At 46.3% G+C, this 25,806-nt stretch overlaps 1 protein-coding gene across 1 annotated transcript in view; it reads left to right on the forward strand.

Annotated features, from left to right (window-relative positions):
- Positions 1-16,477, forward strand: part of LOC119387637 (clavesin-2) — a 58,137-nt gene extending 41,660 nt beyond the window's left edge. Inside the window, exons 3-8 of the mRNA XM_049413594.1 lie at positions 424-583; positions 4,192-4,253; positions 11,884-12,081; positions 13,823-13,929; positions 13,998-14,097; positions 16,078-16,477. Coding sequence (XP_049269551.1) covers positions 424-583; positions 4,192-4,253; positions 11,884-12,081; positions 13,823-13,929; positions 13,998-14,097; positions 16,078-16,232 — 782 coding nt within the window. The 3' untranslated portion in view covers positions 16,233-16,477. The remainder of the gene's footprint in view (positions 1-423; positions 584-4,191; positions 4,254-11,883; positions 12,082-13,822; positions 13,930-13,997; positions 14,098-16,077) is intronic.
- Positions 16,478-25,806: the final 9,329 nt, after the last annotated feature.

A 25,806-nucleotide genomic window follows, 5' to 3' on the forward strand; every position in this document is an offset into this window, starting at 1 on the left:
TTGTGCCCAGAAGATCAAGTAACACTCAATGTATAAGCCAGTGACAATCTCAACAAAACGACAGCGCCGAGTATAGTCGTCGATCGTCGAATAATGTGATCGTCGGTGAAGCACGTCGGCTTTTTTATGCATGCATGATCGAAGATTTCACCTTTATCGCAGGTGACCGCGTTACATCTAGAATAAACTAGCCGTGAAGGTCCCATACAATCTATACAACGACAGCACTTAGTTTTAGCAAGTGACATATGATCACGAGTGAAAGAACGCAAGTACTCGGAGAAATATTAACTACCAAAGAGAAGTGGCTGAGGCCTTGAAAAGTTGCATCACATAGTTTCTAATGTCGCTCTATCCACTCCGTCACTTTTTCTTTTGCCTCTGAGTTCTTTTAGCTTACTCTGCCTCTTCTCGCTTTCGCAGATGACAAATTCCTGCTCAGGTTCTTGCGCGCACGCAAGTACTGCATGAGCTCTGCACAGGAGACCCTGGACAAGTACCTCACTGTGAGAACGACGTACCCCATCTTCTTCAAATGTCCGGACATCTACGATGAGTCCCTGCGTGATCTCTTGTCAAAGGGGTAAGCTCTGTGGCGCCGAACACCGGCCTTTATAGTTATCTGCACAAGCACGAAATACTCTTCTTCTGTTTTTACACATTTCAACTTCAAAGATAGTTCTCCAGTTGGCATGCAGATCACGTGAACGAAAGTGCTTCGCGCCACAAGCGTTACATCATTGTGCACGAGTTACTCCAGGAAGAACGTTTTCCCCTTCGACAAAATAAACGCACCGTGTAATCTGTGCACCCCAAAGCAGAGCTGCAGCTGGTAAATTCTCATCGCAATGGGAGCAATCGAACAGTAGTAGTTCTCTCCTCATTGTCCACCTTGTGTGCAAAAATATCAGAGTCGTGAGCGTAGAACGGTATTCGCAACACACTAAGCAGTGGGCTTGTGATACCGCAGTTACACGGGCACGCTAACCTCAGTTACGACAAATCTCAGTTCCCATAAACCGTAGTTAAGCCAGCTAGACGGAAAGCCTAACTGCAGTTATCTCACTAACCGCTGTTGCTCCAAACTGATGCTGAACACCTCAGTTAAAGGAGCACTGAGACAAAATTTCGAAGGCGAGATAATGAGTGAAATAGATGTATGTGGAGCCATACACAACGTCTACGAAATATCAAGGGCCAATATAGCCTAGAACATATTTAAAATCAATTTTAAAGTGCATGCCGCGCGACTGAGCGAGATGCAAGCACCTCGTGACGCCGACATCAACGCGGCGGATATGTAAACAAACCTACGTCACGAGTTTGTGTTGGCTGGTTGCTGGTTGTGCCCTTGCGCTTGTGCGCTTGTGCTACCTGCCATTTCTTCCTCCGTGCCTGCGGCTTTGCGTGTGCTGGTTGTGCTCCCTTCCGCTGTTCGCTCGTCGTGCCATTTGGCAGATGTTATGGCCCGCTCACGCTAGCGGCAAGCCTGCCGCAACGGCGTGGTGGCGCAGAACATCGGCCGTCGCCGCACGCGCGAGAGCTGTCCAACGTGCACGGCAAGCTTCTCCGGCGAGGCATTCGCGCCTCCGAAAAACATGGCCGCACTGCCAAAAGCGGTTGTCGTCCAATTCGAATCTATCAAGTGGCCGCCGTGCGCTCTGTAACGTGTAAGCTCCGAACTGATGCTTCCATTTGCTTTAGATTCATCTCCTTAAGCTTCGACAGCAATGTATTCATCCCGATTCGGCGCCGTTTTTGAGAGTCATAGTCAAATAATCGATGCTGTAGGGTTAACGAGTCGAAATGGGCGCTTCCGAATGCTCGGAGTACATAGATTCCGCGTTTGTTAGTTGTTTCTAATCCTCCATAGCTGGCACCACGTGACCTAGTGCCACTTTGGGGACACTTTATTTGGTTTTACGCGACGCCTTTTTTAATGCCGGACAGACTAAAACACTGTATTGACTGCTCGAACCATGCCTGGCAACGACACGGACGACGTCCGCACTTGTATCGTGAAAAACGCGAATAAAAAAAATTGGCCGCGTATCTGCGTGCTTCGCTGCAAATGTCGTCTAAAGACGATAGAAGAGGCGTTGCGTGAGATATGGACGCCATCTGGCAATACGTCGGGAAACATGAGTGCTGTGTTGCGGGCTGGTAGTCTCGGCGCAGCGGCAGGCGAAGACCGGCGGTGACCAACGCGACCGGTGGGGACGCCGGCCAGCCCGAACACGCTGTTTGGCGCGATGCGCCGAAGGAGAAGAAACGTCCGCACTCAACGAGTACTCTCCACAAACTCTCTTACTTACACGTCGCCTGGGTAAAACAGGAATGCCAGAGCGGCGCCCCCTGTCATTCGTACAATGCAATACTGAACCGAAACCGAAACACAACATGAGCTTGTGCAGAGCGCACGGAGGAAGACAATTTTCAGCGCTGTCGCATTTTCAGCGCACCTTAAGAAACTAGGGTTGTAACATTGTAGGGCGAGTAGGGCCAGAAGGACCGTCACGACGAAAACCTGCCTCCTCAGTCGTATTCGCCTGGAACGTTGGTGTGGCTTCGCGTTCCCTCCTCCGCTCCTGGCCTTTCCACAAAGCTACTGCCTAAGTACGAAGGCCCCTACCGCGTCCTACGTCAAGCATCCCCAGTTAACTATATGATTGAGCCTGTTCAATCATCTACGGACCGCCGTCGTCGCGGCCGCGAGACTGTTCACGTCGATCGACTGAAGCCGCATTATGACCCACCAGTTGTACCTGTTCCTTAGGTCGCCAGGATGGCTCCTTTTCCGCGGGGGAGTGATTTGTAACATGGTAGGGCGCAGACAAGAACGCCTGCGAAAGAAGAAGACGAAGACGGTTGTTGTTGGCGCTCGCGCTTGCTCGGCTTGGACCGCTGATCGCTTCAGCTGTGGCAATCTTTTAATAAACGCGTTACTGTCTCAATGTTAAACGCATACCATCAAGGTCTTTAAAATTGCGTATCTATGTATTTTCTGTTAATGGAACACACCACCTAATACTTACCTAATGATGTTACGCCTCAGATATGCGTAATATTTACTTTTTGATCGACAACGTTCAGAAGTATGAACAGCCGTACCAGTTCAAGATGGGTGGGCGGTAAGCAAGTGGTTCAACTTTGGCCGGTTGGCTGAATCGGGTGACGTGCCGACAAACAGAAAGACAGAAAGACAGACCAAAATTTCTGCGTTTAAGTTCCCCAAGAAAGACTATCGTCTTTAAAAGCAAGCAGCTCGAAGCGTCCCACGTCAGACGAACTGGCGTAGCAGACGAACCGTAAGTGCGGCGCCCGCCGCACTTACGGCTCATCTGCTACGCACAATTTTGCGTGGTCACGTGGCCAGCTGTGTTTACCCGTCCTCCGGAAGTAGTGCTGCCTACCTCGGTGGTCTTTGAAACCGAAACTGCGACTGGGCGCTCTAAAAACGTCTCTAAATAACTAACCGTCGCGCACTCGCGCAAACGAGGTTTGCAGCCGTGATAAGTGGATCATAAGCTATCTATTGCAGCAAAAAAAAAAAAAAAACAAGGTGCAAAATTTTTGTGTCAGTGCTCCTTTAAGAAAGCTAACTAATAAAATGGCGGTACCCATGTCGGCGGTCGAAGGCAGCGTTGCTCCAACGGAGGCCGAGACGTATTCCCAAAAGCGAGTCAGTTGGCTTCTCTCAACAGCAGCGAAGCTGACACGCGAAACAGTCCGTCAAAACAAACCACGCGCCAAACACGGCGATACCATACAACCATACCAAACGTATTAAGCAACGGATTGTCTTGGCTTTCACACCGACCGCAAGATGACTTCGCCCATAGCTGCGAGACCACCCTTTACTTATGCCAAATATTCTCAAACACTTGATGGAATACACTCGGGGACTGCAAGTTCAAGCAGGAATGATTTATTTTAAATAAAATAGACTGTATTTGTCAGTATACTCATAAAAACCAACTAAAAGTTTATATTTTTATTCGTGAAACTGAGTGTCACGTGGTCTGTTTCCAAGCCCCAAAATAAGGGCAACCTTTCTCGTGTAACATGTGCCAACTGCAGTTGGCGCTAACTGTAGTTCACTCCGGTTAACTGAGGTTTGAATATTTGCGACAATACATGCAGGAGGTTAACTTTCACATCGGCTTTCTTCTTGCCCTCCTCTTTCTGCAGGTACTTCTTCCCACTCTTCGAGAAGGACAGTCAGGGGCGCACAGTCGTGTTTGGATTAGCAGGTAAGTGCGTCTAAGTCGAGCAATCGCTGGCCTGTCAGGCACACACCGCCCGCAGCAACATCATCGTCACCATGATCACCACATTATTCAAGGAACGTCGGTTTCATTCACTTGGTGACTGCCGATTCGCGCACTTTCTTCAAGCACCGTAAATTTTTTTGACAATTGACGATGATGATTTGTATTAGCATCCCCTTTGAAAAAGGATGGCAAACAGTAATCACACAGCCTGTTCGTCACTGTCATGTGTTCCTCCAACTATCACAGTCTAGCCTCCCGACTATCCCTCTTCCTTTTTCTTTTTTTTTAATACAGGGTCTTCTTTTTCATGATGTACTGTTATCCACGCCTCAATGTCTCTGTAAGAACTAGATGAAGCATGCAGTGCTACCACGTGACGAAACAAGCAGGACTACACAAGCATGGCGTTTGCGTACGTTCGCTTCCTTCTTCCACCCGTTGAGCAGCAACCTCTACACGTAAGCGTGAAGTAATCACGGGTCAATATTCGCTAACCCGTTTTCAGGTTGCGCATGGCGAACATCACCTTTGTCGTCAGACTGTTTGATGTGACCCCTTCGATGCATGCCGCGCTTGAGATATTTGGCCGCAACTGAGCCATCAAGGTGGAGCTATATAAATGTCGCACTATATTACATCACTTGAAGAGATTGATTCTTTCAATGGGAAAAGGGGGAGAGGTGGGGAAGAGCCGGGAAGCAGGGTCTGGGGGCGAACGCACTCTTGCACCCCCTCCTCTAACTGACGCCTCAACTAACTCAACAAGTAATGCTTTGTGACAAACTCGCGCTAATCATTTCTTGCTGCCGACCCGACATTTAGCGTGGAGTACTCACAATTTTATGCAAGTAATCCTTTATGTAGACTCATTCGTGTGACAAAGACTCATTGAGCTATTAAATATATCATAGATTTCTAACCCATGCAATGAAATAGAGCTGCGAAGAACAACGGTACAAAATTAAAATCTGGGGTGCTATGCAGGATGGCCTGAGTTCGGCGAAACTCGGGATCTTTCCGAGCTCTGGCGACACCCCCCTTTTGAACGAGAAGTTGAAATCCATCCCTCAGTGCGCGCTCCGTTCTATTGGTTACGATGGAACGCAGCGTCACGTCAAGGGCGGTCGAGAAGGTTGGGTGGTGTCTTCAAACTAGAGGCACCTTCTTTCATTTGTTTGTCGTTCCACTGAGTGCAGAAGTGCACCCATGCAAGAAAAGTGACAGAAAGCTCAACTACCTATATTTTTTGTGTTCGCGGGCCGTTTGAATCCATTTTCAAGCGTTTAATGTCTGCACTAAGTATCCTTTAGAATAATCAGCACCGTGGCCTCCGAGATAAGTTCCGACCAAGCGCCTTACAACACCGCGGCTAGAGCTAATCGCCGAGGCCACGTGTATAATCACCACGGTCGGCCTTTACATTCTAGCGCGTTGCTCGGCCGGCGCGCGCCCTCTTCGTCCTCTTCTTCATCGTCTGCTCGCTCCCAGAGCACGTGCGCCCGGCTGATTAGCTAATTGGCTGGGCGGTATACCTAGCTAAGTCAGGACATGCTATGACGAAGCTGATTATGCCAAATCATGCTAAGGCCGAGCTAATTAAGCCACGTCTTACTAATACCATGCTAATAAACCGTGTAAAGCTAAGAACAAACTAATTAAGATCATGCTGAATAACACGACGCTAATTAGGAGCGTGTAAATAAAACCAAGATAATGAAGACCTTACTCACCGAGATCGTGTTAATTATTATTTAGTACTGAGCTAGTACTGAGTACTGAGAATAGTACTGAGTACTAGTAGAAGAGTACTAGTACTGAGAATAGTACTGAGCTAATTAGCTCAGTACTATTCAGGACCTTGCTAATTAAACCTTAGTAATTAATGTCGTGGTAATTAAACATTAACAATCAAGACAGGACTATTCAGTATCATGTTAGTTAAGAGCGAGCTAATTAGGGCCATGTTAATTGACACGACGCCAATTGGGAGCACGCTAATTCAGACCAATCTAATTAGGAACTTCCTCGCCAAGTACGTGGTAATTATGATCACTCTAATTAGCATTATGTTAAGTACATTCGTGCTAATGAGGACCTTGATAATGATATCTGATTAATTAATGCAGTGTTAATTAACACACTACGAATTAAGACATAACTATTCACGGCCATGTTAATTAAGGCCTAGATAATCAATAGCACGAATATTGAGACCGAACTGACACGGTCATTACTCTGAAGCAGGCCAAGCATACTGAGTGGACGAGCCACGTAACAAGCTCGAAGAAGCTAGGTGAGCACAAGCTCCTCCGATGGCCCCAGCCTTGCACAAGTAGTGCAAGCTGACCAAATTATTTTTTATGCAAAGAAGCTGCTGAGTAGCGTCCACTGCATGAAATACAGTAAAACCTCGGTGATACGATCACAGCTCGTACGAATTTCGGGGTGATACGAATTTTTCTGTGGTCCCCGCCAAGGCCCATTGGTCTGCAATGTATTGGAGTACGATTGTTGCGAACCGATTTGCACCCCGCGACGTATGATAGGAACGTACGCTAGCGCACAGTTACGAACAGGTGCTACCCGCGCTGTTGCGGAATACACGGCAGTCACGCGCGGGCGCGGGCATGCGCGCTGCGGAACCATCAACGGTGCGTCGTTGCCTCCCAGATAGTGCGCGCGAATCTTGGAGGCCTGTAGGCGCCTTCGCGTTTAGATTAGAGATGACGTTGGCGTCGCGCTTTTTTTTCCCCTACGCATTGACGCGTGAACCTGTGCTCGAGGCAGCAGCGTCTTTGTACTGGGTCAACACGTGCTGCCACGTCGATGCAAGCCATGTCCCCGCAATCAGACGTTCTATGAAACAAGACTGAAACTTGGGCTGCAGCTCCGTCATGAAGTCCTATTAAAGGTGGACGAAGACCCCAAGAGACGAAGCGGATGGTCTTGGCGAAGGAGCTTGGCCTCCTTCTATTGTGTGAAAAGGGCTTCTTAAGTCACTTTCGCCGCAGCACTCTGGTGTCATGCAGAAAAGCGTAGTAAGATTAGGAAGCGGCTACTAGCGTTCACGGGGCACAACACATCTGGTTCATTAATTACACACGCGCGCATGCACCGTATATTTACGAGTACAAGTATGATCGTTGACGTCTAAAAACATTACTGGCAATCATTCAGAGCTGTTCATGACGTCGCTGTGGCCCTGAGAAACACTAAACCAAAACGTAAGCCAACTTCCTTTTGTCGCATACTAATTTTCCATATTTTCTGGTGATACGAATTTCGGATGATACGAATATTTTTGGTAACCCCGCGAGATTCGTATCACCGAGGTTTTACTGTACTTGACACGCACACCGGCACTATGATAGTCCCGAGTTGAACTGGGCCTTTTCAGAATCAACGAGTTTGTGCCCGAGTTCGCACATCAATCAACTTGATTGACAGACGCCCGCGGCGAAGATCGGGTCCGCCCACCGCGTTTGCTCTTGCAGAGGAGCAGTGCTCACGGCGCAACGCCAGCGAGCGGCACGAATAATCTATCAGCTTAATCGCACAGACTATGCACACACGCACGAAGAACTAAAGGTTATATCATCACGTGGCTACGATGTCTCGCATTCAACTTCACCGCGCTCACGATGTACTACTCACAGCCACGAAGCAACGCCCCTGGTGGGATTTGCGGCGAGAAATGTTATTATTTACTTGTTTGTGGAGACATTGTTTCTACCGATTCGTTACTACAGAAAAATCTTCAGACGTGTAATGTAAGTATAGCAGTAACGTATCCATTTATTTATCTGTAATATTCCAGAGAAGCGAAACGAGCTGCACCAGAGTGCTGCGTGTGCGCCTTTGTTGCCTTCGAGAGTGGAAATTTCCATGCTAAAGGTGGAACGAAAGAATTCTCCGAAAGAGGACAAACGCCCACGAACACGCCCATGGGAGGCGCGATGATCAGATGGGAAAAAAGATAGTGCGACAATCACGCTGACGTCGATGTATACATTGTCAAAATGTTGACTGAGTGGCGGCGCTGACGCGTTCGCACGCGGCGTTCCTTTGAAAACCGCTGCAAATGCCGCAAATGCGTATGTGACGCCCATGCTCGTCCTTGTAGCCGTTTTTATCAACGTTGCTATCGCGTGCTTTGCGCTGTCTTCCTGTCATGACCGCCGTAATGCGAGCTAGGAGCAAACTCCGAGAAGCTCGGACCATCCTGCACAGCACCCCTGGTTTTCTTCCAACGTACACGTACCGCTAGCGTCTGTAGGGTGTACTAAAATGCACTATTTTAGGTAGCTGCTAGTTCGTAATCATCTGAATGACTGCCATGTCTTACGTGCAGCCACGGCCGCAAAAGTTTCAAATAAACAAAATGCTGCTGGGAAATAGGCCGTCATCAAGCCATGCCCGAGCGGTAATTTCGCTGATTGGACAAATTTTGAGCGACTGCCCGAAGCACGGTGCACAGAGACAATGCCTTTGCAACGCGCTCGACCAGTCGGACGACCAACCTCTATAGGGAGAAATTCTGCTCTGTCGGCCGGACTTAACGTCGCAGAAGGAGACTATGGAAGGGCTACGGCGATTCTTGCGGTCCACTGACCTTTCCGAACGACTATGGTTATAACGTCCTTCCTGTGAGTGTTTAGGTGCACTTTCCTTTCCTTTCTTTATGTCTTCTCTCTCTGCATCCTGTTTTCAATCCCTATTTCAACACTGCAGTGCACGGTAGCAAACAGGATTATAATATGTCGTTAACCTTCCTGTTTTTCCTTGTCATCTCTCTGTATCCGCTGGGCACGCGTTTTGTGCGCGAAAGAATGAACCTCGCTAAAGACCACGCGGCGAGGGCAATTGTGAGCGGGGCTGTCACAAAGAAGCCACTGAGAACTACCTCCTGCAAACAGTATCTTGAAAACTTGAAAAGGTGTAGCAACTGTGGAGGGCATATTCCCTAACAGCCATCTCTCAGATAAGTACCTACGAGAATACCACAATGTAGCGTCAGATGAGGCTGGATGGCCGACGGTAGCTGCCTGGTCTCTGCTCTCTACTAGTCTTTTTTTGTCCCCCAGGACACTACATTTACACATCCGACGAGTGTAAAGCATGCGGAGCCAGAGAGACGGTGCAAGTATACATGCTGTGGGAGTGTACCGGTAGCGAACAGCAATCCCCTACGAAACGGGTAGACATGGCAGTCTCGAACCGCGAGGCGTGATGGCAGGCGGCCCTGTTCAGCCATGACCTCTCCGATCAACAGTGGGCCGTCCGGCAAGCCCAGAAAGCCGCCCGTGTCCAAGGACTCGAGGCCGTCACCTAGGCCGGGTGCTTCTGGCGCCACCCGCTCAATACCGCCGGACGTATTTATTAAGATTTTCACTCACTCACTCAACTACACTAGAGCTGCCGGTTGAAAGCTTTCAATCGGACAACGTTTCATGAGAGCACTGCTGAAACTTCGACATAATCTTACCTCGGCGTTATCGAAGGTGGTACGGGACACTGAGAATTCGGAAAATCTGCCGCCCATTACGCAGAAGGAACGTGAGCACCACTCATACAAACTGCAGCAAGAGGTGATTCGTAGTACGAGTAAACAACCATGAATTTAGTCCTCAGTCGCGAAAACGCGATCTTGTGTAGTTCCTTCGTGAAAGTAGACAGCAGCGACAAATGCGCGAGTGAGGTCCAGCGAGCACTGAGCACGAACAGAAACTGAGCCAACTATATAAATCCACCAGAGCCGAGAAGCTTCGACGGCGTTATCTCGGGCGTCGATCTCGCAAGCTTTTCACGGCGTCGCAGCCTACGCTCCGTAGCATTTAGCGTTAGTACGGTCGTGTAAAGCTAAAGCCGCTTTCAGACTGCAGTCGCATATAAGTGTCGTATCGCGTAACTGCTGTAACGTCTGTTTACGTTGCTAGCGACCACGAGTGTTCACATTGAGCCCTTCGGTAATATACGTTTTTTTACGACGGGCCAATCACCGCTCTGATTTTTCAACATGGCGCCGTTGGTCGTAGAGAGTGGGTCTTCGACGCACTTCATCGACGAGCAACTCATCGCTGCACAATGAAGGCCCTTCCGCACTCGTCGTGGAACTTGCCGCGAGAACACAAAACAACGAACACGGGCGAACCAGCTCCACAGACACGCTGCTGCATACCAAGACGCGCATGAAGACGCGGAATCTGGGGAGACCGGAAGCCCCGTGAGCGGAAAGTGAAAACCGAAACTGCTTTGCCCATTGGTCGTGCCGTAACGGTCGCATCAGTGGTGGTCGTAAAAGTCGCGGACCCTGCCAACATTTACGACCGAAACGTTACGTACTTTACGCTAAATACAGCAACGTTTGAACAAGCTTATTACGTTGATTACGTTTACGGTCGCGATCCTTACCGACGATCCGTACGTTGCTCACGTAATCTGAACACGGCTTTACACCGCATGCACTACGGCGCGTGTCCGGATCTTTCGCACTGCTCAGCCAGCCTTCCCCACATTTCTTCCAAACCCGCCTCCGGCGTGCTGCGAAGGCGCTGACAGAGAATCAGAGAAGGAAGCGGGGTGGGGGTTGATGTATTCGAGGCCTGACGCCGCGACTGTTTAGTCATAGCGCAGTCAATCTGCGTTGTCATTGATGCCGTGATAAGGACATCTGCACCAAAAAGTGGGGCCTCTCGCTCGATAGGAAGGAAGAATTAGGGTTGCAAGTGGCGGCCACGGAGTAGCACGACAACGTGAAAGAAGCCCACGCACTTCAGTCCTCGGTCTTTTTTTATACACTCGTACGATGAACACGGCGTGCCAGATCACATTGCCGCCGTCGCCGCAACTTTACGGCGCTTTTCATCCAAATCGGCAAACTAAACAGCACTGACTCTCATGCACTCAGAAAATACTTTTTTGCTTAGGCCTCATTCGGACTGAGATTCGCCAAAATTATTACTCAGCCGGGCTCACTCGGATTCAGACTTACGGAAATTATACTGAGCTGGGCTCACTCGGACTCTGGCTCATTGATAGGTCTGAGTGTGAATGAGCCTGAGTAAGCTGACTCATGAACGAGTTCGCCGACCTACTTCGGTGCGATTTAAGGAAGTAAGGATTTAAGGATGATTTAAAGAGCTTGTCGCTTCTCTTGAGACATTGTGGATAGCCACAACAAAATACGAAATGAATACTTATACGTACTGCCCTAGCGTCAATATTTCACGGTGCGTCACACAATCGATAAAACATTAGGACGTAACCAATTTTTAATTTCAGCGCCACAGAGACTAGCGCAAGGGCACGCATTTCGATGCTTCCAAAGCGTGTTCCATGCTTGTTTCCTGTAATTGATACTGACATTCACAACAAGAAGCACTTTCGTCGAACCTCATCGAGGATACGTTTTTGAATTTACATAACAACATATAAATCGGCATGAAAACTAAATGCTTTCACTTCTGAGATGTCTGGGTTTTCCGCTGCTAACGCAACAAACTTCTCTAAGCGCTAATAAAATCTCCCGAGCGCACTGTGCTAGACCGGAAAGTTGGGAAAAGAGGCCTCGTACAGTTCACAAATGACTGATGCTAACTGACTGCCGCAGGCGCCTTGGAACCTCGCATCCACAAAACGATCGACATCTACCGGGCGTTCTCAATGAGCTTCGAGGCGCTGCTGGAGGACGAGGACAACCAGAAGAACGGCCTCACCTACATCCTCGACGAGAGCGGATTCAGGCTAAGTCACTTGGCACACGTCAACCTTAGGGATGTCCAGCGAGTCATGATCAACGGCGAGGCAAGTGCTCCTCTCAATGATAGCATTGTGCCACCGTTCTGGGTGTCGGCGTGCACTTAGATCCGTGACAAGCACTCGCGTCGATCAGTCGCTCTTCAGTCCACTTTGACAGATGTCCTCCCTAATAAGACGTAATATTCAAGGTGCGCCACGCCTTCTAAAAAATATAACTGCCCTTAGTGAATGCAAGAACATGGCAACACTCAATGTGCTCACAGTACTTTACAGCACTAAGATGAAGATATTATGAACAAACTTCCTGATATAATCTCACATGAACGAGTTAATTAGAGTATCTAACGTATATCTTTCTCTTTACTTGCATCGTCGTAGATTGGCTAAAAATAAGATGACTCTGTGGCACGAGCAACGAATTCCGCACAACACCCGATACATTTACCAAAAATAAAAAAAAGATAGCCGCGTTTGCTACCAGGCCGCGAAGATTGCTTCTGAAGAGCGAGACACACTTGAGATTTTTTTGCAGAAAGGACATCTCTTAGATACGAAGCTCAAGAAGGATGGATAAAACGGAAGAAAATGGTGTCGTAAGTACGTGCGACAGCAGGACACATCTGGGACCTACCATCTACAACTGATAAAAGTGCTGGTTTTGTTACAAACGATGTGTGTTCAAAATGTTCCTGTGGCAGAAAGGTTCCAAGGTAAAACTTACTGATTCAAGTCTACATGCATAGCCTCTAACACCGACGCAGCCTCTAAATGTGTACCGCAGGAAAGCAGACCACCAGATTTCTAACGCAAAAGCACATCTATGCTGGATTAAACTTCTTATCGGGAACAAAAACGCGGTAACATTTAAGACTCACACATTTATAACAAGGTAGTTGCATTATTTTCACGAGTTCACGTTTCAGCATTATGAAGCGAATCAGACACACCAACTTGCCGTCTCAGTAATACCCACTAACACCCGTTGTCCTCTGACCACTGAAAATAGATATCTATTGCTTGTAATATATGAAGCACTAGGAAACATGTCCTCCTTACGGTAATGATTGTTGTATTACACATGGGAATTTAAGCCAGCACAGTACAGCTGAATTGATACACAAACCATCTTTGATGCCGCACACGCAAACAATATTGAACGGTGTTAAACATTGTATCTGGGCGCAAACTAAGATGCAAGAGAGCCTTTGTGTATGTCTCAGCTCGTGCCCACAAAATATGCTTAACATGCCACACTAACAAGCTGAACCCTATATTTTTATTTAACTTATGCCGTAGAGCATACTGGCGCCAATAAATAAAAAAAAAAGCTAGCTTGAAGATTTGCTATTGAACTACACCAAACATCACCAAACAATTATACAGTTGTATACTTCAAATATAAAACATTGCTGCAGCGCGTACCAATTTCCACTCAAAGAGTGTGGTTAACTTGTACACTTTTGTTTGCTTTCAGATACGTTACCAAAAAGAAAAAGAAAATAAGCATAACTGGTGTCACTGTTCCGCAAATAAACAACACTTTGCAACATTGTGGTGCAACATTTCCGTGCCAACATTTTGCAAATAAACAATAAACGGGAAAACGAAAAAGAAATCTTAACCGATGCCATGTTAGCAGCGATGACGCGTACTTGTGACAGTCACTTGGGACTTGATGGCATGAGTTATTCAACATAGGTGGAATCATGTCTTATACATTTGTGCTAACCGTGCGTGATCACTGACCACAGCTGCTGTGCCGCCTGCCTACGTTTCTCCTCCGCAGAAAGGCTGGCCGATGCGCCACAAAAACATCCACTGGGTGAACGTGCCGAGGTACATCTCGGCCATCTACGAGCTGGCGCTGAGCATGTTCAGCCGGAAGCTGCAGAGCAGGGTATGGAGTTCACACACTGCAACTCATTCAATGGCGCCAGTTTCACCTGACCGAATTTTCGCTCGCAGATGTTTGTCCACTTCGAGGTATCCAGTCTGCACGAGCACATAGACCCCGCGATCCTGCCCCTGGAGTTTGGTGGGACCATTCCGATCAAGGAAATGGCGGGTAGGAATGTTTCCACAGATGACAATGTTTAACGTTTTTAGACCGGAGATACGCAGGAACAGCCGATTTGAGAGGAGTTCTAGAATGTTGTCATGAAGTGAGAGGCCATGGTCAACTAGCAGACAAGGGGACGACTTCATCGCAGAAACAGATTTCATCGTGACGGCGCTACAATTCCATTGTAACCTTCGCTTCATTCTTAGGCGTTCCACGTTCGACCATTGTTGCTCACTTCAAGCCTGTCTTCCTCTGAATCTATGCGGTGAAAAATTCGCAGGATCTGTGTGCTGGAGCCGACCTTTCGACAAGCCTTCTTCAAGTCTTCTTCAAGGCTGCAAGAAGACAAGTCTGCTTGTCGAAACGTCCGCTCCAGTACACAAACCCTGTTTACGAATTTTCCATCGCAACCTTACATCTTCCCCTGACTCCTGCCTTTCTTTTTTGTAACTCTGTGTGTCGTTTAGCACTCACTTGGGCCACGCTGTTTCGGAAACTCTTTTTTACATTGTTTTTTTAATCAGCCGATGAAAGCAGCACGAGACTTGATCAAATAAAGCGCAACTTGTCATTAGCTACCATGGGCACATAAAGAAGAGCAATATGTTTTTGTACTATGGTGAACGCTGGGGAGGCTGTAGGTGCCGTTCTCTTTTGTTCTTTTTGTGATTTCCCTGATGCAGTAATTTACTTGATAAAGGCACTCTTTACAGGACGGACGACAACTGGCACAGAAGTTTACTTGAAGCGAAAATAGATTCACAAATGCGTATCGCAGCCGTCTTTTTATTACAAAGCGGAGGTCCTCCAAAAAAAAAAAAAGAACAGTTCACTCAGCACAATCTATAATAATAAATTTTCAGACTTCTTATGATCTTCACCTTTTAGGTATTATATTTGAGCAATATCAAAGTTCTGTCGGATAAGCCATTGCAACGGTTACAGCAGTGAGTGTTTCCGCTTTTTAGATATCTGGGCACGTAATTCTAATCTCTTCTATATGCTACTTTGTGGTGTCGCCATTTGAGACAGCTGCGTTACTCCCGAAGTGAATAGGCTTGGCAGGGATATTCGGGTTGCCCAATCGCTCATATCACTGGGATTCTCATATCGCTGTATCTAGACCTTTCCCATCTACAAGTGAGTAGATATTTTCGTCAAAGAAATCTATCTTAACACTTCGCGGACTCATGAGTGTTTCCTTTGTACAATGCTTTAATGTAATAGCCTATATTAGCCACTATATATAAGATTAAGCACATTGAACTATGGAGGTTGTGTGAACATGAATAAGGGCCTCAGACAGGCTGGCCGACGTTTCGATAGGTAGACCTATATTTGTCAAAGGCACCATGCCACCCCTGGCGTGTTAGTGTTAAAGGCAAGTAGTCGTTGGTTCCGACATTTATGATAAATTAAACGCATAGCCACTCAGGCCCTTGCCTGATCAGCAGCTGGCCTTCTCAGTACTCGCTCGCGCCTTAATTTACCTCCAGCTCTGCTTGCACTTGCGTAGACCTTTTATCACGTTCGTTCTCCTCATCGCATATGGAGAAAAAGTTAAGATTGATCCCTCTGAAATTCAAATCGGTGTAACATAACAGTGAAACGTGTCCTAACATAAGCAGCTGCATGTGGATTGTACGTCAAGAAATAAGATTTATACGAGCACAAATGTGTACAATTGTGGCATCTACCAAAAGCAAAGCGAGGGACCTGAAGCGTTCACAACGAATATAAGGCGCGTTCTTTCTAGAAAAGAATAAGAACTTTGACGTCATTTCCGTGACGAAAATGACGTCAAAATTCTTATTCATTCTTATTTGCAAAAATATTGGTGGGCCCCGGCATAAAGTACTTTAGTGTTAAAAGAATGCACCCTGTGAGGCGTTGAGTTCTATGCATGCGACGCTTTTCCTGACAAGAGCTTGAAAGGCCTTTCTCTAGCCCGTTATGCTAACAGTAGATTGCTTTGTACTCAAGCGGCCTGGATCAAGAATCTCGAGGAGAAACGGGATCTGCTGATGTCTCTCGACCTGATGGGCATCGACGAGAGCAAGCGGCCCAAAAAGGAAAAACGCCAGGGCTACAGCCTCATGAGGCTATGGAACAGCATCACGCGGTTAGAGGTCTACTGATCACCCACCCTGGACTGACTTGACACTGACGACACCAGCGCCACAATCTCGTGCTATAGAAATGTGGACACGCGCGCCCACACTTTCTCGCTCATGCGCGCACCACCCCTTTTGTTCTTTGTTTGTTTGTTTGTTTCGTATTTGCGATACTCTCGCGTCACTGCGGGACAGCCACTCAGCCAACGCAAGGAAAAGATGCTTTTTTTGTGAATTTCGGATAATAAACGCACACAACTTTCTTTTTTTCACTCCGCACTGTGAAAGCAGCACTTTCTGGAACCTCGACGGAGAATTTTCGGACTGCGATATGGTGAGTACAACGCGAAAATGGTACAGCGAAAAGCTGCAACGCACAGGTGATAATAACTTACATGCCATTAAGAAAAGAAGGGAAATGAATCAAGGGATTGTTTTCTTTCCTGGACAGAACCTAATTAAACCAACAGACAACGAAGCCAAGGAAGGTATGTGGGACATTGCGTGTAGTCTTTTAAAGGCAGTGTAGTAATTCTGATATAAATGTAGAGAAATCGAAGAGAACGAAAAGACAACTTGCCGCCTCTAAGGACCGAACCTACAACCCTCGTATAACGCGTCCGATGCTCTACCAACTGAGCTACGGCGGCGGTCCTTCTCCTGTCCACATGCCATCGGCAGTGTTAGTATTATTTATGGCACTAACATACAGTGGCAGTTGAAAGCAACACGCGTAGTGCACGTGATGATCATCGTTCTCATTGCAACAGATACGTGCTGGTAAAGGCTACTGAGGAGAAAGAGACAATAATAACTTCAGGATGGTTGACTTTGACAGGTTATGCCAGCTGGTTGCATCCTACAACGTATTGACGCTGCACTAACGACTGTATCGACGATGGTATCGTTAGAGAGCTTCGTTATTTTTAAACATTACCCCCAAAAAGCGCTATAAAATACCGCTTCATCCATGAAGTCGCGTTAGACGAATAACTTCACATTATTTGCTTTTGTTTCGGATCAAATTTATTAAGCGTCTAAAGACCAGCGAATACATTGACATCGACAGCAGTATTTTGATCTATACGTTAATAAATCAACGTTTGCTGACTTGTTCACGGTCGTTTGAAAGTATGCTGAAAAGAATTAGAGCAATCACACTAACGAAGATAAATACAAAGTTTTCGCATCGAAAGTCGTAATAAGATGTATATGCAATAAAATAGTGTAAATCACTATCAGCGGTCGACTCCTCATTGGGCGTGATGCGGTCACTGCACCAAAAGGACTCACAGGGTCCCTTATGTATTTGCCTAAGATGTCTCGAAGGCGAAAGGCATCTTCTTTTTCTTCAGTCGAAGTATTGTTCCTTTCCCACCCCCCTCCGAATGCTTTCTGGACGTAACGTGGTTTTGCACTGCCTCTTGGATCGGAGGCACTGCAAGCTTTCTACACATCCCCTGGTTTTGCATTGCCTCCGTGATCGGCTCACCGCTCACGGAGGCAATGCAAACCGACTATGTCATGTGGCGACGTAATTATGTGACGTGACCTTATGACGTCACAAATTTTGGCGGTCTGTGATGTCATAAGGGCTTCATAAGGTGACGTCATCATGTGATGATTTGTTGCATCACTTTTGTTGACGCTGCCGACGCTGCCGAATGTAAGGCTTTCACCTTAAAACATTCACTCTTGTTGCAGTGTGGTAAAGAATAGTAATAACCGGACAACGGGGCCAAGAGAATTGTGGGAAAGAGCTCTCTTTCTCCTTTTCCTGGACACATTCGCCTAATTTTCGTGCTGTTTACCAAACTTTATTATCGGTGACAAATGAAACACGAACAGCGGAGCGCGTTCCCCAAACATTAGGAACTGTATAATGCGCGCCGTCCTGTCATCACCATTGACAGGCACGCACATCCGATTAAGCAGCACTGCGCAATCGAAAGCATGAATCTCGCTCACGAGCGGCAAACCGCAAGAGCGTATCTATCTCTAATCATAAGGGTGCGAACTGTACCACGCGAACCACTGATGGCGTTTCATTCGGAGCCGATAGTACGTGTAACAAGTTTTAATGTGCATCCAACTCGCCCAATCTACGCTAGTTGTCCGCAATAACCCGCCGGTTGATGAAGTTATCAATTTTATTTTGTCGGCAAACGTTTTGTGTACACAGGTCCACATGACTACGTTGGGAGTGTAGTGTCAATTTTCGTTCAACCCAAGTCTGTTTAAATAACGCTAACTTTTGCGAATAAGCCGTAAATTTGATCGCGCTTCGCTTCCAAAGCAGCGTAGACTGTCTTTAACTCGCCTGGCGGGACGTTCCCGCTTTCACGTAAGCTATTTCAACGTCATCCATCCCATTGGGTGACGCTACGAACTCGGGGGCATGATCCTGACCGCGATAGCTCTGTGTGTATAGAAGATACGTTAAATGTAAACGTTTCTTAACCTCCTGCGATGCTAGTAGTCGTGTAAAGAACTACCATTATAAGAAAATACATGTAGTAGTCGAGGAACGCCGTGAGACGCGAGCGAACTATAACGAAAATGCTGCTGCTCTAGCCAGAACATAGCAGACGACAAAAGCCCGCATCTTCGTCTTTCCGTCACCGGAGTGCCGTTCGCAGCGCCGCCATCGGTGGCGCACGAGGCGAATAGCATTGCAAGATGGTGGGAAAAAGGAAGTGAGGGTGAGGAGGAGGGCAAGGAGGAGAGAAGGACTTCAGCTTCCCTGTTTCCAGTCTTCGCACACGTATTGCGTAGCTGCCCCATTCTTTTTTTCTTATACTTTCTTTTCCAATGAAAAAAAAAAACACACTGGTGTTGCAAATACTTTGCGGGATTTATTAAACACATATTATGAACTTATATACAAGAAACAATTACACGCCCTACCCGAATTCTATTTTCTAACGCAGCCTATGCTAAAGTTGTTCCTGTCGTGATGATAATTATTTGATTGAATTTCTTAGGGAGGTCATAGCACTATATGTTATTGCGCTCCTCTCAACGGATATTGTTGATCTTGTGTCAAAAAATACCTTTTTGAAAGTTAATTATGCCCCGTGTATAGCTCAACAAACGATCAGAACAAGGTTGTTCAGAACGCCCGTCATTCCCCTCTCCAACGCTCTTTTTTTCCTATGCGTCAAGCTCTGCCTATCGGCGAACAAGCAATGGGAATAAGCGAACCTTAAAGCTTATCTGTCATGTTGGACAAGGATGTTACATGTGTTGCATAATGATGAGATTCTTGGAGAATACTTTGCCACAGTATACGAGTGCTATTGTGTGAAGCTTGCACAATGCGTTGCCGTGAAGCCTATTTGGGCATATATTCAAACCTAAAAGATTTCAAAAGAAGGGAAAAGGGAAGGAGGGGGCACCGTAGTGGGTTCTAGTACGTGTTTCTTCATTACACACGCGCTTATGCCTCGTCCTCTGTCCTAGTACGAACACCAAAAGGTTTACTAGGTGTACTTACAGGCATCAACAGCAGTTGCTCACGTGTCTGTGGTGATTTAGGTTCCAGTTCCGGCCCCTTTTCGCGACTTTTATATGAAACAGTAAGCAAGCTTACTACTCGTTGCTTAATTATACGACTTTGCAGAGCCGTTGCACAAAATTAAGGCACATTGTACAAAGACTTATGGGGTGTGACCAGTGGCAGGCACGTAGGCAAGGGTGGGGGGGGGGGGGGCAGGGGGGCCAAGGGGGACACCCCCCCCCCCGAAATTCGTCCAGTTTTCCTGGCCTGCTACGTACCTGACCAGTGGCAATCGTTTATTTCCTGCAACTGCCCCAAACGACAGCTTTCAGGGTCACCGAAGCAATGTAACCACAGGGCCAATGTGTTGCTCTTGAACACTGCTCTGCGTAAATGATAAGGCGTGGCCAAGGCCCCAATAACAAGCGTTTAAATCGCCTGGGCTACAACCGAAATAGCTGTGAAGGTTGGTCAGTGTGCCTATTAAATATATCGGTGGTCGATACAGCTACTTCTGCTTATAAAGCGTGTGTGCAAGAATGCATCCCACTTTCAAGCAGCAGTGAGAATTAGTTTGCTTGCAAATGATGCCGTATGTTTCCATCAAATATCCCTGCACCGACTGGACCTGTTTCTCCAGCTTTGTCCTCCATCTACAGTCTACTCGACTCGAGACAACACTTACTAAGACTAAAGCCTCAGACCGCTCATGAGAAGGGTTCCACAACGAAAAGCCCGCGTGTGGTACAAAAAGACACATGACCACAAGCGCGCCTCGTTGCTGGAGGTGCGCGAGCTGCTCGTTTCCTTCGTTATTGCGGCACTCGCCTCACTAAAAAAAAATAAAAAGCGGCGTTCGTGAATATGAAGTGCACGATAAAATAGCCATACCGGATGGCTTTCGCCTTAGAGTCGTCTTATTCGAATGCACAAGGAACCCTGTGCATTTTCTCGTCGACTGTGGTTTGGTGTCACTTTTAGAAAATCATTTGACTTCCACATAAAGATGGAAGATAGCGCTGCTTGTAATCACTGTGGTAGCGCGCAAAACTGTCGATCCCGTTCTTTGCTGCTGTCCACGCTACAGCACGCACCGGTAGTCGCTCGCGATTGCTTTGGCCCGTTGCACAAGGTCCCCTGCACAATTGCTTTATCGCTTCGACCGCGTCATAGCAGCACTGCAGGCCTACCAGTGCACTTGTTAGAACTCTCGGTTATCTTACTGTGACCAAAGATAGCGCATGCGTACATGTATGAAGTGGAAACAAGCACTAGAAGCCCATGGCTGTACCAAGGTTCTACCATGCCAATGTTCTACGTGCCAATGTTCTACTTTTGTTTTTTTTTACCCCAGTGCAAGACAAAGATAGAGGAAATGCATGGAATTCTACCACATGCGAGTATCCGACTTGCCACGTAGGAGTAAGGAAGTAGAGTTCGGTAATATGACTGCCCGGCAAATATGCTTCACCGCATCACTTTGTGTATGTTGCACCGCATGACAAAAACGTAATGTGGCGAAGCCTGCTACAGGAAATGGATTATTACGCAAGGTATATATACAGGATGACACCATCTTGTTGGAGGCTTCCTTGCAGAGCTAAGTCGCTGAAAGGCACAGCTCGGCACAACGGCGACAAGTGGGAGGTATATGCGAGGGTAGAGCTGCTGCGTATTCTCCCTGCTAAAGAGATACACGTATACTAACTCTACGTGAGGGTGCCTGACCACTGGTGGTAGTAACCATGATTTAGCGAAATCCATGAATGTACTGAATTAACAGCATGCTTGAAGGTATTTATTCAGCCGACACTAATTAGATTGAATAAGAAGAGTGCTCAGTTTAAAAGTAAAATTACATAAATCACAAATGATTGAACCATAATGATAAGCATGGTAGCTTAATTAAAGATTTAATGGTCGGTAATGTCGCGAGCCTGGTGCGCTAAGTCAGATGAAAATGTATAAAAAGAGACATGGTGTGCACTCCACGAAGACACTTAAAAAAAAAGAAAAAGATTGTGAGAACGTGTAGTAACAAACTAGCCAATAGAAATGCTCTGAATCGGCGTTCTTAGGGGATAGTGAGCGAGTGTCCTCAGTGTCGCAAATTTTAATAACCGTCGAGCTTGGGCTCTGATTTATTTCTTGTTTTATATTTCATTATATTTAGCATCGCTTTCTGCACAGGCTATTTAACTACAATTTTTGCGCCTATAGCTGTCGTGGGCTTGCTCATTTGGTTGTTTTGCTCTCAACCACCGTCCGTCGTTGGAATCTCAAATGATAGTGATTGAAGTTGAGGCTGTCCATCGCAGCCTCTGAAGCCGAAGCGCACCGTAATTAGTGTGTTAGCATACAAGTTAAACTGTCCGCCTGGTGCGGGCTGCTGCCCTTATATGTCCACAGGTCGCAACCTGCTCGACGAACGCCAAACGTAAATATTAGCCGTGTTTTTCTCTTTGGTCACCTTGTCTTGGAATCGCCATTGGAGTATACCAAATATTAATGGGTTACTCACCGAGTTACGCTTAACACGCGTCAGAATTCTCCCTTTCTTTACCGCACTACATTGTGTGTACTTCACTGCAGCACAAAACTGCGCTGCGGTGGATGCAGACAAAATGGCATATCAGAATACACACACACACACACACACATATATATATGTATATGTAAGGAACAAGAGAGAGTACGACGCACGTTGGTTTTTGTGGTATGTTTACTGACGTTTCGGCTGGTGGGCCAGCCTTTGTCAAAGTTTCTTGTTTTATATTTCATTATATTTAGCATCGCTTTCTGCACAGGCTATTTAACTGCAATTGACTTTGACAAAGGGTGGTCCACCAGCCGAAACGTCAGTAAACATACCGCAAAAACCAACGCGCGTCGTACTCTCTCTTGTTCCTTATTCTACCGGGGCCAACGTGACTATATGTATGTATATATATATATATATATATATATATATATATATATATATATATATTATCGGCGTCTTTCGATAGCGCTGTTTGTCATTCTTAACATGTTACCTCCACTTTGACGTCCTACAGTCGTGGCTGTCAGTTATCTAACCGCTGAAACGTCGCTGTCTCTGGTGAGACAGTCGTTCATGCGCGAGACCTAACAATGCAAAAGTGCAACAGCTGCACGTTGCCCTGCCACAACGTCAATCCCGATTGCGTGCAAAGCCGCCATACAGAGCCTCTGTTGCAGTGAAGACCTGGCGCCTCAGAGAGCCTCGTCAGCTGCAAAACTGCAAGAACAAAGACACGTTCGAAAGCCCAAGTTTACAAATTTCTTTCCTTAACCCTATGAACGTACATTGATACATTTGAAACTATCCTTGTAATAAGAGCATGCGAATGCTAATAACAGGGGAATTTATTCACAAGTTGCTGGTTCGGTGTCACGGTAGATTTCAAGGACGTTGTAACAACCGCTGAAAATGGAGGGGTCACTGACAACGTGTTCGTTAGAGGACTTGCTGACTTTTTTAGCTCTTAAATACGCACTAGATGTATCTTCGTGTATTGAGACACTATCGGCGGCAGGTTGTTGACAACCAGCGAAAAGCCTTCATAATAGATAAAGTCTACCGTTTCGTCAAGCGATACGACCCAAATGGCACACACTTTTTCTGGGCTGTAGGAGTACTTCGTATTCAGCAACTATACTGTTGCATCAGCATTAAGTGTTACGTTGAGTATAAATCGCAGAACTTACGGATAATATTCACATCAATGTTAACGTACTTAACAAAGCGGGCGTAACCCGCTATGGACGCACAGGGCTACGGCATTCTGGTACTAAGCGCGAAGTCCTGGGTTCGACTCCTGTAGTAGCGGCACAACTTCGATAGGGGCTAAACTGAAAAAAAAACAAAAAAAAACGCTGGTGTACTTACGTTTGAGTGCGCGTTGAAAACGTTCATTTTTGCATAATTATCGGATCCCTCCGCCATGTCATTATTTAAACGTTTCATTTTCCTGTTTTTCGTAGCGTTAAACTCCATAAATTATTATAAATACAATAACCGAGCGGATAGGATAGCTAGAATAGTGGTTTCGAACGCTGCCGAAAACAACCTCGTGTGTTTTCTTGGGTAATCGCGTTTTTAATGTACTAGGACGGACTAAACGTTGTGTACGTGTGTGAGAGAGGTAGCGACGCGGCTCGGCATATCGTCAAACCAAACACCGGCACAGTTTCTCAACGTACTCGTCAGAGAGCACTACTTTAGCCACGTTGTTCATTTCTTGGCGATTATAATACCTGCTGAACCGCTAAATAGCGTAAATTAATAAACTAAAATGTGTAATTAGTGGTTTTACAAATAATTTTACACACTATAAAGTGTCAGTAGCATTGGCTGCGTTAGCGCACAATGTATTGCCTCCAAGATTTCCAAACTTCTCTTTGATGCTGCTTTGAGGCCGTGCTATTTGAGGGTTTTCAACTGGTTTTCGAAATCGTGTGGCGCGAAATGTCCGCCATCTCGGAGGCCGTGGTCTGTGTGTTTTCTGTCGAAGTCACGATGTGGCAGCACCTGCCAACTAAATCTAGAGCGGAAGATTTGAACATTTGAAATTAGGGAAGGCCCCATATACCAATCCGCATTTCCAATTTCGTTTGCAAATGCGTCTGCAACTTTTCCTTCGGTGTACCAAGCCCTGAACTTAAATGAACAAAATTTGCTGGAACGTTCTAGCTTCCAACCAGAAAGCGACGAAGGCGCTGCTGAAGTTTCCGCGCTCAACCGACCTCGCTAAACGACTATGATGCTCCCGTGCTTTAGTGTGTGTGCGCTTTTTTTTCTCTTCTTTCTTACTTTTTTTTCCTTCCTTACCTTTCCATTTCCCCCTTACCTCTTCCCCAGTGCAGGGTAGCAAAATAAAAAACCTTTCTTCTGGTTAACCTCCCTGCCTTTCACTTAACCTTTCTCTCTCTCTCTCTCTTTGCTGGAACCTCAAAAAAAAAGAAGAAGAATCTGCTAGTGAATGATACCGTGGTTTCGTTTTTTGTGCTTATTGGTAAAAGTTGCTAAAATCCCCAGACTTGTCTTTTTGTTAATTGTATCTTAAAGTTCGCAGTCTCGTAACCTTTCTGTCAAAATAGATACCGAAATTCCAAGCTAAATAACCTAACGCTCTCTATTCGGAATTGTTGACGGCAAAAACATACGTGAGCGAACCTGAGATCGCTCACTGGGTGCTGTGAGCACGGGTGCTCGATGAAAACGCACTTTGCCTGGGTTATATTTGCGACATTCTGCATAAAGTGGAGTATTTTAGTATCTTTTTTTTTTTCTTTTTCGTTTTGCCATTCGCTCAAATCATAGGGACATTTCTGTCTTGCTAACGACTGCTAACAATTAAAGCCGATATCTGACTGCGTGACCTGACTAATTAATAAGCCCCGTGGTATTCTTCCCCAAAGATACATCATAACCATGCATTCTTTTAGACGCCCCGACACTTTGTACTGGCCTGGCTAAGTATAGCGCAGAACAAAATTCCTGACTGATCTTACATTGGAAGGAAAGTTGACATCGCATGCGGAGCGTTGTAAACAATTAACCCCAGGTTTTATATGTGCATGCAATTCACAACAAATATTCAATAATAGTACCTCACTGTTACTTACCTAATATACTTAAGTCGTCATTCATGGAAGTAAATGGACAGCTAGAGTTTTTGCAGGAGTCGGTGCTTTGTGTCTGAAGCTCAGTGGGCAGCGTCAATCGTGCAAAAAAAAAAAAAAAGAAGAAGAAGAAGAAGAAAATGCTTTGGAAAAGACACTAAACCGATCAAGTCACAACACAGATCACAGACAGCGCCGATTCTGCAACCGGTACCTGAGCTGTGCCATACGCAGATAGCGGGATTCGCTACTTTGCAACGATGCGATATCTCTTCCAGTGATCAGGAATTACGACGTTATATTTATCGTCGTCATCTTCCGAAACACTGAACTACTGAAATTGAATTTTTCTTGGCAGTTTTAGAATACGGTACGTAAAGCTTTGTGTTAGCGTTCGTCGTCACTACGCATGCGTCGGACACTATCTTATTGGGCATAGAGTTTCCTACAATA

The sequence above is a fragment of the Rhipicephalus sanguineus genome, chromosome 3 (assembly GCF_013339695.2).
Source record: "Rhipicephalus sanguineus isolate Rsan-2018 chromosome 3, BIME_Rsan_1.4, whole genome shotgun sequence".
Classification (NCBI taxonomy): Eukaryota; Metazoa; Arthropoda; class Arachnida; order Ixodida; family Ixodidae; genus Rhipicephalus; species Rhipicephalus sanguineus.